This window comes from Mauremys reevesii, linkage group 4 (assembly GCF_016161935.1).
Source record: "Mauremys reevesii isolate NIE-2019 linkage group 4, ASM1616193v1, whole genome shotgun sequence".
Classification (NCBI taxonomy): Eukaryota; Metazoa; Chordata; order Testudines; family Geoemydidae; genus Mauremys; species Mauremys reevesii.
Window position 1 is genome coordinate 79,802,163 of NC_052626.1, and position 18,262 is coordinate 79,820,424.

Here is an 18,262-nt window from a genome sequence, read left to right on the forward strand (position 1 = left end):
AAATAAATGGTTTTCCACATGTCACCATATTTTTAGTATGAAATTTAAGTATTGTTTCCAAAGATACCAGAAAGATCTCCATGCCAGTGAAATACAATACATATATATGCAAACACACCCATTTTATGTTATGTAAAAAGCCATATGTGTATGCATGGATATATATTTTACAGGCAGTGCTGGCAGTATACCGATTATTATGGTTGCCTGATACTTTTCATTATAAGACCCTGTCTCCAGTTTGCTTATAGCTTTTCCAAACTTTAGACATTTGGGCTGAAATTTTCCATGCCAGATATCTGCCGGTGATTGATTTTAGTTTTTAATGTTTCAGCCAAAATGGTCCAGCACTTTCAGAGTACAAAATTAGGGAAAATATATTGTTTTGCCATGTTAAAACAATTCATACAACCATTTGGTTGAGAAGTTTTAGTGTCCTCATGTGTTGGAGCAGGCATCTGAAACTTGTCAGAAAGTGGCCTTCATGTAAGGGATGTGCCTTTTGCTTTTCCTGTGGAAAAAAACATCCAACCTCACTTGTCATTGCTTCAAAGTTAAAATTTCCAAACGTTTTGTTCACATTGAGCATGCTCCAGCCCAGGGATTGAGGGGTGTGGGAGAAGCAGGACCTAGCTGCCGCAGGCGGGAAGGTGGGGAGTAGAGTGTGTGTGTGGGGGGGGTGGGGGGGCTGGGAAATGGAACTGAGAGCAGTGAGTCAGTTTCTTCTACACTATCAGTGAACCCCCTTCTGGAGCTCAGGCAGTGTGGAGGAAGGAGCCATCTGACTCAAATGCAGAGAGGACAAAAGCCAAACTGGATCATGGAGGGAGAAAGACGGGCTGGGCAAGGAGACAGGGAGCCGAAGCAAAGGGGCGGGGAAAACAGATCTGATGAGGACCTAAGGTGTGGGGGGAGAAATGGGATTGGCAGGGCAAAGAGACAGACAAGGAACCAGGGAGAGGGGAAAGTCTGGAACAAAGAGCCATGTACTAGGTGAGGAAAGGCTAAGATGGAGGAGGATCCTTGGCAGAGTGAAGAGAAACTGGATGAGCAGCCAGGAACGGGGGGGCTGGGGTGGGGGGGGAACAGATGGACAGACACTGGCACTGAGCCAAGAGAGGGAGACTAGGACTGTTTGGGCACGAGAAGCCTGAGGAGCGGACATTGGCATTGGCTAGGTGACGAGAATGCAACTGAGATTAGGAGCTGGGGTGGAGAAAAGACAGAACAGGGTCAGGTTGGAGACAATGGGACAAAAGACACTGGACGAGAGGAATTGGCAGAGGGGTTGTAGCCACTAGAGGACACTCCCCTCAAGAGTTTGGAATGAAACTCTCAGTTCCTGGGTCTCACCATCCCTCTGCTGTCAGCAAACATCTGTGAAACCCACTGGCAAAGTGTATCACATCCCCTGCTAGGATGACAACTTACTACAGCTACCGGTTACTCCATTAGCTCAAGTGCCAGAAGTTTGTGCAGTGGATCTAAAGGTTCCAGTCCTGCTGATGACCTATGCTGAATTTAATATGATGCTACATATTGGAATTTGTTTCTTCAGTTTGCTTTAAAAAAAAACAAAAAACCTATGAAATTGCACACAAAAAAGTTACTTTAAAAACATTAAGCTTACTAATCAAGTACACTTCTACCCCGATATAACGTGACTCAATATAACATGAATTCGGATATAACGCGGTAACGCAGCGCTCGGGGGGGAGAGGGGGGTGCGCACTCCGGTGGATCAAAGCAAGTTCGATATAACGTGGCTTCACCTATAATGCGGTAAGATTTGTTGGCCCCCAAGGTGTACTCAAAAGTTAGGGCATGCCAGAATTAAGGGTATGTGCACAACTTTAGTTTGGAGTCTTTGGGCATATGCATTATGGTACAGTCTTAAACTACATGATCACACACTATTTTTTCTACAGGACCCCTGCCTCATTCAGTGCACAGGATGCACTTGCTCTGGGGATAAATCAGGTAGTAAAAGTGACTGGTCTGTAGGACTCCTGCCTCATTTACTGCAGAAGCTGGAAGGTGTGTAGTGGATGAAGCAGGTGACTGCAGACGAGAAAGGATAGTCTTATGGTTATGGCAGTTGAAAGTTGCCCTGGAAAACTGAAATTCTATCCCCCTTTGCCACCAAGTTCCTATGTGACACTGGGCACTTAAACCAAACTTTTCAGAGGTGGCCACTTACAGTGTGTTCCTCCGTTTCTGGGTGCCTGACTTGAGACCTGGGGTCTGACCTGCAGGAGTGCTGAGCACTCACAGCTGCAACTGAAGACAATGGGAGGTATGTTTGAACATATAAAGTGCTATAGAATGTTAAGTGCTCTAAAAATCAGGTCCAACGTGTCTCAAATTGGGCATCCAAAATTAGTGGACACTTTTGACTTTAATCTCTCTGTGCCTCATTTCCCATCTGAAAAATGGGCATACCACCACTTCATCTCGGAGTTGTTGTGAAAATAACTTCATTAATGTTTGTGAAGCTTCTTAGATGCTATAATGATAAGTGCCACAGAAAAACCACAAGGAAATTAATAATTCTGCCTTCACAGCAGGGTTTGAATAGTGTGCAATAAATAAAGCCTAGAACCACAAATTGAACAATGAGGCTAAAACTAAATATCGAATAGCTGCTCTCTAATGGAGCACAATCCACTCTAAGAACACCAAGAGGCAGGAATCCTGTGGAAAAACTTAGTGTGTGATCAAGTAATTAAAGATTGTACCTTAATGCCCACAAAAAGGGGGCAACCTGAATTCTGCCATTTCCTATATTTTGAGTGCTTGACTTGGTAACCTTGATGTTTTTTTTAAACAGTATTTTTGTGTGGAATACCTACAGATATTACACATGCACATATATACATACATATACAGTAAAGTACACCCTGAAATACATTAAATCACAAAGTCTTAAGTATTCAACAGATCTGAACTTGAATCCCAGACTTAACCCTTCCTCTATCAATTCTGGACAGTTCAGATGTGAACCTGGCTCTGGTCTTTGCCTATGATGAGCCCAAACACCAAAACAGAGCACATGTACAACTTGGGGAAGTTGGGATTTGGATTCAAATCAAATCCCATTCTGAACATCACAGCTCAGGCCCATCTCTGACGGTAACAAGCCACAGCAGACTAACCCATATACCCTTTTCAATTCCCTGGTCACATTTCTCTTTCAGCAACAGGACTGATCAGAGAGTCATTTTGCTCAGGTGTTCTCTCACAAAGCATTCTGCGATGGTCCATACTGTTACTGACACCTCTTGTCCGACTGCTGCCTGTGCTCAAGGGGCTTCCTGCCATTGGAGTGTCTGTGCTCACCAAGCTTCCTGTCCGAGATCGGTAAGGAGGGAGATCTGTCTGACTGGGGGATTCAGAATCTGAGCAGTAAGGGGGTGGAGGAAGATCAAACCATGGGGGTCTGCTGCAAATACAAGAGAGTAACAAGGTTACTGAAGACAATGGCATGGGGGAAGTATGAGCTCCAGAACAGGTTACGAGTTTCCATCCCAACATAAGGGGGAAAAAAAGCTAAACCAACAACAGTTCTATAGTAACATCTGAGGATCTCAAAGTGCTTTGCAAACATGTGGAAATTCATCCCTGTGCAGAGAGGCCAGCCCAAGGCCTATGTACCACCAACAGCAGGGATGTTAAACTTGTGTCCTGGTCAAGTTCAATGTGGTAGTTACATTCTGCCTCCCTAAATTTTCTCTATTGTTTCACTTTTCACAGGGTAATCACTTCCTGCCCTAAACTGTTATATACTGTGCACTGTTAAACAGCTGCCCTGGTTCACCCCAAAGATGGCTTCAACTCAGCAATGGGGTGAAAAGTTCCTGTATAACAATTACAGTTTAAAAGAGTAATATGGGATACTTCAGGACAAAGGGAGATGTATACATTTTAGACTAGGGTTGCTGGTAGTTATCAGCCCAGGATAATGGTGATGAAAATCTGGACAGCTGTTCAGATAGTTGGGCTGAGTCCAATTTCCAGTAGAAAAGTGTCACCACTACAAGTTACCACCACAACAGCAAACACTGCTGCCAGTTTCAGCAGAGAGACATGAAGAGCCTGAACACTGAATTACTCTGTCATCCCTAGACCCGAAAGGCATCGTTGAGGAACACTGGAAAGGCAGTGTGAGAACGCCTGCACTGCCATATCTGTTCTATTCATAAACAGATGACTTCAGGCTCTAGAGCAGAGGTGGGCAAACTATGGGCCATGGGCCATATCCCGTCCATGGGACCCTCCTGCCTGGCCTGGGAGGCTCACCCCCGGCCCCTCCCCCACTGTTCTCCCTCCCCCGCAGCCTCAGCTCGCCCTGCTGCCGGCACAATGCTCTGGGCGGCGGGGCTGCGAGCTCCTGGGCTGACCCAGTGTTCTGTGCTGCACGGTGGTGACAGCGTGGCTGGCTCCAGCTGGGCCAGCCACTGGTGCTCCAGGCAGCGCGGTAAGGGGGCAAGGAGCTGGGGGGGTTGGATAGAGGGCAGGGGAGTTTGAGGTGGTGGTCGGGGGCAAGGTGTGGATAGGGGTTAGGGTGGTCAGAAGGCAGGGAACAGGGTTTGAATGAGGGCAGGGGTTCTGGGGGGTGCAATCAGGAAGGAAGGGGGGTTGGAATGGGTCATGGGGGCAGTCAGGGGCCAGGGAGAAGGGGTGGTTGGATGAGGCAGGGGTTCCGGTGGGGTTGTCAGGAATGAGAGGAGGGGTTGGATGGGGCGGCGGGGCCAGCCAGGGGCAGGAGTTCCAGAGGCAGTCAGAGGACAAGGAGCGGGGGTGGGGGGGTTGGATGGGGCACGAGTCCCGGGGGAGGGGGCAGGTAGGGGGTTGGGGCCAGGCCACGATCCCCTCCCCTAACCCAACCTCCATACAATTTTTGAAACCCAATGCGGCCCTCAGGCCAAAAAGTTTGCCTGCCCCTGCTCTAGAGCTTTCAGCTGGACATCATTTACAGGCACTGAATTCATTTATAAATTTACAAACAGAGGTGAAAAATCTGGGGCTGTGTATATGAGTCTCTACAAATAAAGTCAATGGTGTTACTATGGAAAAAAATAGGCAAAAAGTACTATTCAGAAAGGGCTACAGGCTTGTTGGAAACAAACAGCATACTCAAATTCACATGCTTTTGGGGGGTTCACAGATATATATTGTGATGTTGCACGCCATATGCTTTATAAAAAATACGCTTATGAACGTGAATATGATGTAACTGGAATATGCTTTATGCAAAAGGTCTCTTGTAGGTCGTCATTACAAAGCTTATAATCTACTGAGTGTGTTCATCCTATTTGTTTGCATGTATTATTTCTATGTCAGAAGTTAGGAGAATAAGATATAAACTTGTATTACTAATGTAAACATATTAAGAGGAAGATATTAAGGGTGCTTCAGAATCATTGAATTGTAAATGGCTCTGTTTACTTGCAACCCTTCATGTGTGCCTGTGGGCCAGCCCAGGAAGAATGGAGGCTGGGGTCTTACAGTGACATGCGACTGTCACCTGATAATGAAATCCATCTTAAATCTGGTACTTTTCCATTTAGAAAGAGGGGTGGGGACCCAGAGACACAAAAGATTCCCACCTTGTGCCAAGGCTATAAAAAGGGGTGGAGCAGGACAGAGATTCATGAGAAAGCCCCTGTTAACCACCTAAGATGTCTGCTGGAACCAACAAGGGCTGTACCGGGGAAAAGGATTGGGCCCAGACTAGGAAGGAGTCTAGTCTGTGAAAGAAGCTTATTAGAACATCTCTGAGGGTGAGATATTATCTGTAATCAGTTTCTTAATGTATTAGGCTTTGACTTGCATGTTTTTGCTTTATTTTGCTTAGTGACTTACTTTATTCTGTCTGTTATTACTTGAAACCACTTAAATACTACTTTTTATGCTTAATAAAATCACTTTTGTTTATTAATGAACCCAGACTAGGTGATTAATACTTGGGAGAGCAAACAGCTGTGCATATCTCTCTATCAGTGTTATAGAGGGTGGACAATTTATGAGTTTACCCTGTATAGGCTTTATACAGAGTAAAACGGATTTATTTGGGGTTGGGATCCCACTGGGAGCTGGGTATCTGGGTGCTGGAGTCAGGTAACCTACAGAGCTGTTTTCACTTAAAGCCTGAAGCTTTGGGGGTGTGGCCTGGACCCTGGGTCTGTGTTGCAGCAGGATAATGTGTCTGGCTCAACAAGGCAGGGTTCTGGAAGTCCCAAGCTGGCAGGGAAAACGGGCTCAGAGGTAATTACAGCACATCAGGTGACAGTCCCAAGGGGATCTCTGTGACTGAACCCATCACATATATATATTTCGTTTTTTGAATTTCTAAAGAAGTGCCATTGGAGGAGCCTTTGGAACAGACTAGTGCCATGTGTCTGGGTTATTACATTTAATGCCTCTAGCACTGAAGACCTTGTGAGATACAATTTTTTAGATTTCATTTTGGCTAAGACGACAATTGACCTTTGGACAAATCCTGCAGCCCTTAATCAAGGGAGACTCCTTGACTTCATTGGGAGTGCTACAGGAGCTGTCCCTGTGTATTTAAACTCTGAGCATCTGATATTTACTATGGAGCAACCTCAGGGTTTTCATACTTCGCTCCCAGATTGGCATGAAGTAACATTGCTGAAGTGACAGTTTTCTTCCATATTCCAGTCATCCCTGTAGACCCCCAAAGAGCCAGAGGGTACTGATTACTTGTGTCAAGAGCAGGAGTGACCTCAAAAGAGAAGTGTACTCAGGTGATGTCCCTTGAATCCTTAAATTTCTTTCATGCCACTGGGTGCAGAGAGACTTCTGGACCATTAATTCTGCAGGTTAAGGTGAAACTGGGAGGGGGAACCTTTTCCCTGTATACACAGAAGAGGCTGGCTGAATTTGTTCCCATGTAAGTGAACAATCAAAAGTTACAGGTAGGCTTGGCAGAATTTGATTTTAAAATAATTTTGATGGATAATATCAATGTTTATTTTTAAGGGTTTTTTTTAAATTTCTATTTAAATTTTCACAGATGCAGGAAATTATGGGGGGGAGGGGTGTCAGACAATGGAGGGGTCAGACAATTATTTAATGACAGTAGACAATGAGATTCAAAGAGTTGAAGCTTTATAACCATTAAAAAACGAATGGTCAACATCACAGGTGAAAATATACAAAGTAAATATACTTAAATCAAACTCTAATAAGTTCTCTAGCAGCATATTTTTACTTTGCCTACCTGTATATTTCGATAATTTTTGTCAGTATGTGTTTGGTGAAAACAGTATTTACCAATATAATTTAATCCTTCCAAACCTAGTTATAGGGCATTATAGTATAGTACAATTATAATATTAGAACACAGGGAATATTTGTACCCTGTCAAATAAAACAATGAGCATAAATGCTATGATGAGAACACATAGGAAGCATGGTGACCCACAAAGTCCAGGAATTGCAATTTTTAGCATAACTTTGGGGAGAGTTAATTCCCATACATACCTTTGGTCTAACACAGCCTCTGAATACGATGGTGGAGAATCCAGATCCAGTGGCCTGTGGCAGGTCTGGTTGGACATGTACTGAATTCCATTGTTGACATTGTAGGTGACACTGCAATGGTGTGGATGATCAAGGACCACCAGCCGGGACAGGAGGACAGGGTGCTGCAGCCGATGCACAGGCAGGCTCATGAGGTTGTTGCGTTTTCGTTGGTGGTGCAAAACCAAGGCGAGGAACGCCACCACCAGCACAAAGATAACTGAGCTGCCGATTATAGCATATGTGATGCTGGGATAATAGAGCAGTTGGTTCTCTGAGGTCACATAATCTTGGCCACTGCCAGTTTCTGCAAGACACAGGAAAGAAGAGGGAAAGCTTGAGATTTTTCTCAGCGAAGAATTTGGTGCTTGTCATCAGCTGCATTTTCTGCTAAACGTACCATTTGATATGCTGCCTGACTGGCTTCTAAATTAATTTTCTTCCTTCTTTAGAACTGTGGAAAACTAGCTTATTGAAAACATGCATGCACAAAACAGATATTGGGTGACAGAATCACTCAGACCCCCTCAAATGCACAGATGTGCTCATGCACTAGAAGGAGATAGCAAACCAACGGGAAAGAGGAAATACACTATACATTGGAGACTGTTTTGGAATCATTCACTTTGTTACAGTGCACATGCTTTTGTTATCAGCTCCACACCTGCACCTAACCAATACAACAGATTTTTCAGGGTTAAGGTGAGGACTGTATGCGGACGTGTAGGTACAGTACTTTGAAAGTGTATTCAACAAACCGTGTGAACTGAATCAGATAGATTAGAGATGGAAAAGGCCTATTATTAAATGTTAAAAAAAAACAACAACCTTCCATAGCACTGTAAGTTTACGTGGTGCTTTACAAATAGTAACCAGATTCTGAGTCCCTGATCAAGTTGGCAAGAGCAAACGGGACAAATGGCCACTTCCGCCAAAGGAGTCGGGATAGCCGTGACAGGGTTTAAAAAAGGAACTGTCCCAGCCAAAACGGGCCGTATGGTCACCATAAACACTATTGTTATTTGTATCATAGTAGTGCCTAGAGGCACCAGTCTTGCTTGGGGCCTCATTGTTCTGGGCACTATAGAAATGTATCCTAAGAGACCATCCCTGTTCTGAAGAGTTTACAATCCAAATAAACACAGTTGGGAAGGAAACAGAGGCTCAAAGAGGTGAAGTGACTTGTCCAAGGTCAGCAGCAGAGGCAGGAATGGAAGCAAGTGTCCTAACCACAGGAACACGCTGCCTTTCAGTAATATTTTTTGAAGAGTTTAGATTGTCGTCTTTTAGAGGACACCTCTCTTTATACAGCAATAATTAAATGCCATTGAAGTAGAAGACAAAAGCATCCCTCTACCTCAAGCAAAAATAAGAGGCTGGGGTAAAGCGCAGAAATGCAGAAAAGCCATCCATCCAACCCCCGCATTCCTGGCTACAGAGCATCAGGATAGCAAATGTTGACAGACAATTCTTGTTCCATTTATCTGCCTACACTAGCAAAACTGCTGGCCACCTAGTGTTCCAAACGTTACCAGTTATGATTTCGTTATCAGTGAAACAAATCAAACCAAAAACATATACACAATTTCACAAAGATTTCAAGCGCTTTATGACATCTCAGGAAAGCTCTCCTTGGATCTAAGCCTCAGGATATTTGGCCTATTTCTCTTAGTGTTTCAAATTTCATATTGGTAATTCACTTTGATGATAAATGCAAAACACACACTTGGACAGCAACGTTTAAAATAATTTCCCATTACTCAGGGAATGGAATTTAAAATGTCCCATTCTTTACTTTCAAATATCTCAGGGTTAAATAAATGGATTCTTTTTTTTTTCCTTCTTCCAAAAAAAGAGAATGCCTGAGATGAGGGAACATAATTTCCTGCCATTATCTGAATCTGAAGAACTATTCTTCTTAAAGCAAATAAATCTACTTCATTGACAAAATCATTATCACAAACCAAAAAAGTCCTCTGTGGGCCAACAACAATCCAAGTCGTACCACGGTATCATTCCAAGTTTCCATGATATCCATTGTCCGACTTCAGTGAATATCTTTACTAACACTGCCAAAGTTGTGGCCCTTCTACACTCTATGCCTCTCCACACAAATGTGCTGGACTGGAGGCTTTAAAAACCTCAAAATTACGAACCCAATGTTGGTTCTTGGTTTACTTCAGTAAAATGAACTTGAGATCATACACGTGAAGAATCTCAAAGCAAGTCAAGCAAGAAAGCAAAGCAGAAAGAAGGAGCAAAGGATTTTACCTGCATTGGTACATGTGTTTACAGCTCATCACATACTGATGCTTTTTCGTAATCGGCTCCAGAATTCACCCACTGATTGGCTGAATTCATGTCACATTACATAAGGATGGGCCAGAGTGGGAAGAACAGTGATAATCAGTTAACATGCCTCAACTCTAACTCTGTCTTCCTCTGTCAGCCAACATTGTCATTCTTCAATGAAAAAGTCCGAGTTTCTTTAGTTTTGAGGTGAATAAAGATAATTACAACAATCTGGTTTTTGTGTTTATTTCTAGATCATGGATAATCCAGATGATTTTTATGTCCCAAATATTTATATTTTATTTGCAACAGATTTAAGGAAACTATAATCCCAGATTGAAGACTAAATACTATTATCTTGTGGTGTCTATGTTTGAAGAAGCTACATACATGATGACATCCCAGTGTTTTTGTTACTGTTTACCACTCAAATTTCATTCAGCTCAATTGGCCATTTGTGGAAGTTGGGTAAGAAGAGGACATCAGTGGAGAACTGAGACTAATTAGTTACTAGGGGATTGCTTTGAAGCAGGGTAGTCCAATATCTTTAATAAAAGGAGAAAAACGGGTGCAGTGCATTATATGTCAACTTCTCTGCAAACAGAGGCATCCTAAATGGATACATAAACTTTAAACTAACATGAACAATCAGTTGCACATATACAAAATGGGAAATGACTGCCTAGGAAGGAGTACTGCGGAAAGGGATCTGGGGGTCAGAGTGGATCACAAGCCAAATATGAGTGAACAGTGTAACTCTGTTGCAAAAAAGCAAACATCATTCTGGGATTTATTAGCAGGAATGTTGTAAGCAAGACACAGTAAGTAATTCTTCAGCTCTACTCTGTGCTGATTAGGTCTCAGCTGGAGTATTGTGTCCAGTTCTGGACACCCTATTTCAGGAAAGATGTGGACAAACTGGAGGAGTGCAGAGAAGAGTAACAAAAATAAAGATCTAGAAAACATGGCATATGAGGAAAAAACTGGGTTTGTTTAGTCTGGAGAAGAGAAGACAGGGGGAGGGAAGACGGACAATAGAGAGGAGACATGCTAATAGTTTTTAATAGGTCTGTCAAGAATTAAAAAAATTAATTGCAATTAATCGTGCTGTTAAACAACAATAGAATACCATTTATTTTAAATATTTTTGGATGTTTTCTACATTTTCAAATAGATTAATTTCAATTACAACACAGAATACCAAGTGTACAGTACTCACTTTATATTTATTTTTTATTACAAATATTTGCTCTGTAAAAAAAAAGAAACGTATTTTTCAATTCACCTCATACAAGTACTGTACTACAATCTCTTTATCATGAAAGTTGAACTTACAAATGCAGAATTATGTACAAAATAAACTGCATTCAAAAATAAAACAATGCAAAACTTTAGAGCCTACAAGTCCACTCAGTCCTACTTCTTGGTCAGCCAATCACTCAGACAAACAAGGTTGGTTACAATTTGAAGGAGATGATGCTGTCTGCTTCTTGTTTACAGTGTCATCTAAAAGTGAGAACAGATGTTCACATGGCACTCTTGTAGCTGGCATTGCAAGATATTTATGTGCCAGATGCACTGAAGATTCATATGTCCCTTCTTGCTTCAATCACAATTCCAGAGGACATGCTTCCATGCTAATGATGGGTTCTGCTTGATAACGATCCACAGCAGTGTGGACTGATGCATGTTCATTTCATCATCTGAGTCAGATGCCACCAGCAGAAGGCTAATTTTCTTTTTTGCTGGTTTGGGTTCTGTAGTTTCCGCATCAGAGTATTGCTCTTTTAAGACATCTGAAAGCATGCTCCACACCTTATCCCTCTCAGATTTTGGACAGCACTTCAGATTCTTAAACCTTGGGTCGACTGCTGTAGCTATTTTTAGAAATCTCACATCGGTACCTTCTTTGCGTTTTGTCAAATCTGGTGTGAAAGTGTTCTTAAAACGAACATGTGCTGGGTCATCATCCAAGACTGCTATAACATGAAATACATACAGAATGCAGGTAAAACAGAGCAGGAGACATACAATTCTTCTGCCAAGGAGTACAGTCACAAATTTAATTGATGCATTATTTTTTTTAAACGAGCATCATCAACATGGAAGCATGTCCTCTGGAATGGTGGCTGAAGCATGGAAGGGGCATACAAATGTTTAGCATATCTGGCACGTAAATGCCTTGCAACACTGGCTATAAAAGTGCCATGCAAACGCCTGTTCTCACTTTCAGGTGACACTGTAAATAAGAAGCAGGCAGCAGTATCGCCTGTCAATGTAAACAAACTTGTCTGTCTTAGCATTTGCAGAAGAAGAAGTAGGACTGAGTGGACTTGTAGGCTCTAAAGTTTTACGCTGTTTTGTTTTTGAGTGCAGTTACGTAACCAAGAAAAATCTGCATTTGTATGTTACACTTTCACGATAAAGAGATTGCACTTCATTACTTGTATGAGGTGAATTGAAAAATACTATTTTAAAACCATTTTTACAGTGCAAATATTTAATAAAACTACTATAAAGTGCACACTGCGCACTTTGTATTCTATGTTGTAACTGAAATCAATATTGAAAAACATCAAAAAATACTTAATAAATTTCCATTGGTATTCTATTGTTATAAGTGCGATTAATCATGATTAATTTTCCTGTGTTCCCATCCAGTTCGTTGTACTTCTGTGAAAGCTGCTACAACCACAGTAATCTAAGAGCTATACATACCAGATCTGGTTTATTTAGTCAGGAACTCTGTCTTGAGCACAGGCCAATGCCTGATGCTTCAGAGAAAGGCATCCCTCCCTGCCTCTCCTCCAACAAATCTTGCAGAAAACTTCAGAAATTTTCTCCCTTTGCAGAAACAGGCACACACTACTTACTGCCTACTCCACTTGTGGGGATCAGGGTTCAGTTTGAAAAGCAACAGCTACTGTTAAGAGGCCCTACTCTTCTATCCTGTGGACAATAGGGAGTCCGAAGATTGTAAAGAGTCAATAGTTTAACTTTTTTCTGTTAGCTTGAGAAGACCTAACACAATGGAAACTTACTGGTGTTCTTTCTCCATTTCAGTGCTATTTAAACAGAATAATCTTAAATCTAATCTTCCTGATGTATGGCAGTAGCATGTGAAGTTGATAAATCCAGTATGCAAAAGATGAGGGAGTGCTATCACGTGATCCTGCCATGTCAGTACTGTTTGGTTTGCACTCTTTGAAAAGGCAAAGCTTCCAGTTCAAACAAAGACTAGAAACAATAAGCATCCCTTAAAGGTCAATTTTCAGAACAATTTGCCAGAGACAAAGACTATACCTCTTTTTTTTTTTTTTTTTTAAAAGAGGTTTCCATAGCTGTGCCATGGAAGATATTATAGCATGTTTTCTTCCTACTAAGATGGATCATATAATATGTTCAAGAAATTTCTGATGAGGTTTTACTACTTTTGTCAAAAAAGATTTGCAGAAGAAAATTGCTATTGCTAGATGGCTATAGAAAAGTAGTCGGAGATAGATATATTAGCCCCAGGTTAAACAAATCCCTTGTACCAGGACAAGTAAATGGCAGCTGCTCCAGGTCAATTAAGACACCTGGGGCCAATTAAGAGCTTTCCAGAAGGCAGGGCGGATGCTAGGTTGATTGGGACACCTGACGCCAATCAGGGGCTGGCTGAAACTAGTTAAAAGCCTCCCAGTTAGTCAGGTGGGTGCGCATGTCAGGAGCTGTGAGAAATTGCACTGTTGGAGAGGCTGAGCTGTACACATCATATCAGACACAAGGAAAGAGGCCCTGAGGTAAGGGTGAGGTGGAGCTTGAGGAAGTGGGGGCTGCTGTGGGGAAGTAGCCCAGGGAATTGTACGTGTCCTGTCCTAAAAGGTCAGCTACCATATCTGATTCTATTAGGGTCTCTGGGCTGGAGCCTGGAGTAGAGGGCAGGCCCAGGCTCCCCCCGCTTGCCCCCCTGATTAGTCACTGAGACTGAGAGACAACAGAGACTGTGCAAGGGAGGATAGCTTCTCCTCACCTCCCTCACTGGCTTATGATGAAAATGGCTCAGTAGACTGTGACCCTTTTCTCTAGAGAGAGAAGGGTTAAGTGGAGGGTCACAGTGAGCCTCTGAGGGTAGCGAAATCTGTCAGGAAACGCAGGACCCACAGAGACGAGGACAGAGCTTTGTCACAACTGGTGTTAGCAGTGGGATTTCGTTCACCGCGTGGCGTTAGAAAGAGTTTTTTTTTTAAAAAAAAGTGCACTGGGGTTTTGGATTTTTTGTTTTGTTTTGTTTGTTTGCTTTATACCACAATGGAGGAGGCGGTAAGAGCTCTGGTACAAGCCAGGGCAGCCCAGCAGGAGGCCACCTGGGTTCAGTCAATGGCGCAACAGGAGTCTATGTAGCTACAGCAGGAAATCAACCAATTATTGATGAGCCAGGTGACCCAAGATCATGCCCTCTTGCGAGAGGTAGTGGACCAGCTGAAGATCCTCACCACCCAGGCCCAGGGGTCCGACGGGACGCGAACCTTGAGGGCCACTGGTTGTCTGCCAAAGATGACGTCAGGAGATGACATAGAAGCATATCTCCTTTAATTCGAAAGGACTGCTCAGCATGAGGTGTGGCCCCAGGAGCAGTGGGACAGAATTCTTGCCCCTTTTTTGTGTGGAGAGGCTCAGAAGGCCTACTTTGACTTGCCAGCCATGGACGTCACTGACTATACTCGGCTGAAGGCAGAGATCCTAGCACAATCAGGGGTGATGGCAGTGGTAAGGGCCCAGAGGAGAACAAACCCTTGCGGTCCCAGCTATTCGACCTCATACACCTTGCGCAGATGTGGTTACAGCCCGAGGTGTGCAGCCCGCAGGAGATTTTGGAGACCTTGGTCATGGACCATTACGTGCGGGGACTGCCACCAGATCTCCGTAAATGGGTAGGCCAGAATGATCCATCCACATACGATGAGATGATCACACTGGTAGAAAGACGGATGACAGCCAGGGAACAGATCTGACTACTCAAGGAAGGCCCCTTTCAAAGCAAGCACCCGACCCCAACCCTGGAAGACTGGGCAGCCAAACCCCTGCGGAGTCCTAGGTGGAGGTGGGGGGTGAAAACCAGTGGGAACCTCAGAAGCAAGGGATTGGCCCGAGTGGGGGAAACCCTGGGACTAAACCCCCTAACCCCTGGGATAGGGGAGTTATTAGAAGCAATTATAGATGTTATGCATGTGGGGAGTGGGGACACATAGCAGCACAGTGTCCCAGCACCGAGGAGCCTATGCAATGCAATTTAGGGGATTGGGAGGTCCCATGCTCCCTTCTCCACCTCGCGGGCATCGCATTAGCCCCGCATAACTACACCAGGCCAGTGAGGATAAATGGAGCAGAGACTACAGCACTTGTGGACTCTGGGAGTGCTATCACCCTCATATCGGATAAGCTCAGTGATGAGCTCCCAAAATCCTAAGAACTGGTTCCCTACCGGGTCCTCGGCTGCACTTTGGCGGCGGTGGCAGCAGGGGTGTGTCTTCACTCACTCCGGGTTTTTGGCGGCAGGTCCTATACCCGAGTGAAGATCCCCCCACCACCGAAGACCTGGTAGGGAACCGCGCGGTCAGTAGAGGACAAGCCTCACATGCCTGTCTCACCCCTCGCACCCATCCGACCCCAACCCACGTCCTGCCCCCGACTGCCCCCCTCAGAACCCGTAAGTTTCTCCTCCCACTCTCCCCCACCGGGGTAGCAGCAGCAGCCTGGGGCTCCAGGGGCTATTTAAAGGGCCGGGGCTCCCCTGCTTCTACCGCCATGGCCCTTTAAATAGCTGCCAGAGCCCTGGGGAAGCGGCGGCAGAGGCAGCTGGACCCCTGGCCTTTTAAATAGCCCCTGGAGACCCCCTCTGCCCCTGGGCTCCGGGGGCTATTTAAAGGGCCCACGGCTCCCCTGCTTCTACCGCCCCGGTCCTTTAAATAGCTGCTGGAGCCTTGGGGAAGCAGCAGGGCTCTGGTGGCTATTTAAAGGGCCGGGGCGGTAGAAGCAGCGGGAGCTCCGGACTTTTTAAATAGCCCCAAGAGCCCTGTAGCCCTACTCCAGGGCTCCAGCAGTGGGGCTCTGGTGGCAATTTAAACGGCCTGGGGCTCCCAGGCCCTTTAAATTGCCCCCTGGGGAAGCCGGGCCACCCGTTTAGCAACCGGTTCTACACTGGCTTCTAAATTTAACAACCGGTTCTTGCGAACCGGTGCGAATCGGCTCCAGCTCACCACTAGGTAAGCTGGTAAAAAGTAGTCAGCTGCTATAAGCCAAACGCGTAGCAGTGACATGCGTGCATGGGGCCGTGAGCCATTCCCCCACCATCCCGGTGGAAACAGAGGTTCAGGGGAACCCCACTGAGATGACTGTGGGCATAGTTCCTAAACTCCCATATCCTGTAGTCATTGGGAGAGACTATCCAGGGTTTGATAATTTACTTCCCCCGGAGAGGCTGGAGGGAGGTGGGGACCCTGAGGACAGCAACTCATCACCAGGGGATTATCAACCCCCTGATGTTCGCTGACATTTCTTAGGATCTGTTCTCAGCCCCCTCGAAAGACCCGGAAGACAAAAAAAGAGAGGAAGGCCGCGAAGGCCTTGGGAACCCGGATCCTGACCCAGGGCCAGAAGACCACCCTAGTAGGCAGATGGAGACGAGCAGCCAACAGAGAAACTTGACCACAGAAGGTGAGCTGGAGGCTGGCCCCAGCCATGACAGCAGTGAGCCGTTGGAAGAAGCAGAATCCGGCCCCTGGGAGCTTGGGCAGGTTAGTCCCGGGAGAGAGAGTTTCGGGCAGGACCAGGCGGAGGATCCCAGATATGATAATGGTAGGAAAGAGGTGGCAGAGATCGATGGGATACCTGTGGATGGGAAGGTCCAGGGTCCTAGACCTTACTTTATAGTGAAGAAAGATCTCCTGTACCGTGTGGTGCAAATGCAGGAGCAAGAGATACAACTTCTGGTGCCACAAAAACATCAAAAAGCCATATTGAGTCTTGCCCACTGTCACCTGTTTGGAGGACACCTAGGGGTAGAGAAAACCCAGGCATGGATCCTGCGGAGGTTCTTCTGGCCAGGAGTACATGAAGTTGTCAGGCGACATTGCACCTCTTGTCCAGAGTGTCAGTTACATAGCCCTCGCCCGCACTTGCGGGCTCCTTTGATACCTCTTCTGATAATAGAGGTTCCTTTCGAACGGATAGCCATGGATCTGGTAGGGCCACTATAGAAGACAGCTCGGGGCCACCAACATGTGCTTGTTGTACTGGATTATGCAACCCGGTATCCAAAAGCTGTTCCCCTATGCAACACTTCCAAGACAATAACTAAGGAGCTAGTACAGACCTTTGCCCAGGTTGGGCTACCCAAGGAGATATTGATTGATCAAGGGACACCTTTCGTGTCCAAGTTGATGAAAGATCTCTGTTCGTTGCTCCACGTACAAGCCCTACGGACCTCTGCATACCACCACCAAACAGATGGCCTTGTGGAAAGGTTCAATAGGACCCTCAAGGCCATGATCAGGAAAATGGTAAGCTGAGATGGGAAAGTTTGGGATACCCTATTGCCTTACCTCATGTAGAATCCGAGCTACAAGATGGAATTTTGGAGTCACGTGGGCAAGTCTGTTATCACACAACTTCCGTATCCATAATAGTGGGATGGGCCAGCAGCTTCTGCTTTGTCAATTTTTAGGAGCATACACACAGAGCACAAGGTGATAGAATCATAGAATAGGAAGGGACCTCAGGAGGTCATCTAGTCCAACCCCCTGCTCAAAGCAGGACTAATCCCCAGACAGGATTTTTACCCCAGTTCCCTAAATGGCTCCCTCAAGGATTGAACTCACAACCCTGGGTTTAGCAGGCGAATGCTCAAACCACTGAGCTATCCCTCCCCACAGGGGCGGAAATAAGGACCCTGGCAGCATCTTGGCTGGATGCACGATAGTGGTTTAGAAAAAATATATGACTCTTTAGTTCTGCTCTAATAACTTTCAGTAAATGTTTACACACTGCAGAAGTTGCTGAACTAAGTTTATTGGTAATGCAGTCATCTTTTCCAGTGGAAAAGAACAGCTATGTACTACCAAGGTAGGTTTACAAAGCAATCACTGAGCTTGGCTACACTTACAAGTTGCAGCGCTGGGAGTTACAGCGCTGCTCATGCAGCTGTGTAAGGGCCAGTGCTGGAGTGTGGCCACACTGACAGCTACCAGCGCTGCAGTGTGGCCACACTTGCAGCACTTTCCAGCGCTGTATTGAGAGGTGCATTGTGGGCAGCTATCCCACAGAGCACCTCGTCCCATTTTGGCGCTGAGTATTGTGGGAAGGGGAAGGAAGTGTGCGGGTCATTCCGCTTCCTGTTTGCCAGCGCCCCGTGGTGCATCGCTTCACATCCCAGCATTCACTC

The 18,262-nt window shown here is 45.2% G+C and overlaps 1 protein-coding gene across 17 annotated transcripts in view; it reads right to left on the minus strand.

The window, feature by feature from the left end:
• Nucleotides 1-1,725: 1,725 nt before the first annotated feature.
• LDLRAD3 (low density lipoprotein receptor class A domain containing 3) overlaps nucleotides 1,726-18,262 on the minus strand; it is a 209,960-nt gene continuing 193,423 nt past the window's right edge. For all 17 annotated transcript variants that reach the window (XM_039537426.1, XM_039537430.1, XM_039537432.1 and 14 more), the window contains 2 exons: nucleotides 7,510-7,855; nucleotides 1,726-3,442 (listed from right to left, as the gene is read on the minus strand). In XM_039537426.1, the coding sequence (XP_039393360.1) occupies nucleotides 3,181-3,442; nucleotides 7,510-7,855 (608 nt within the window). In that variant the 3' untranslated portion in view covers nucleotides 1,726-3,180. The remainder of the gene's footprint in view (nucleotides 3,443-7,509; nucleotides 7,856-18,262) is intronic.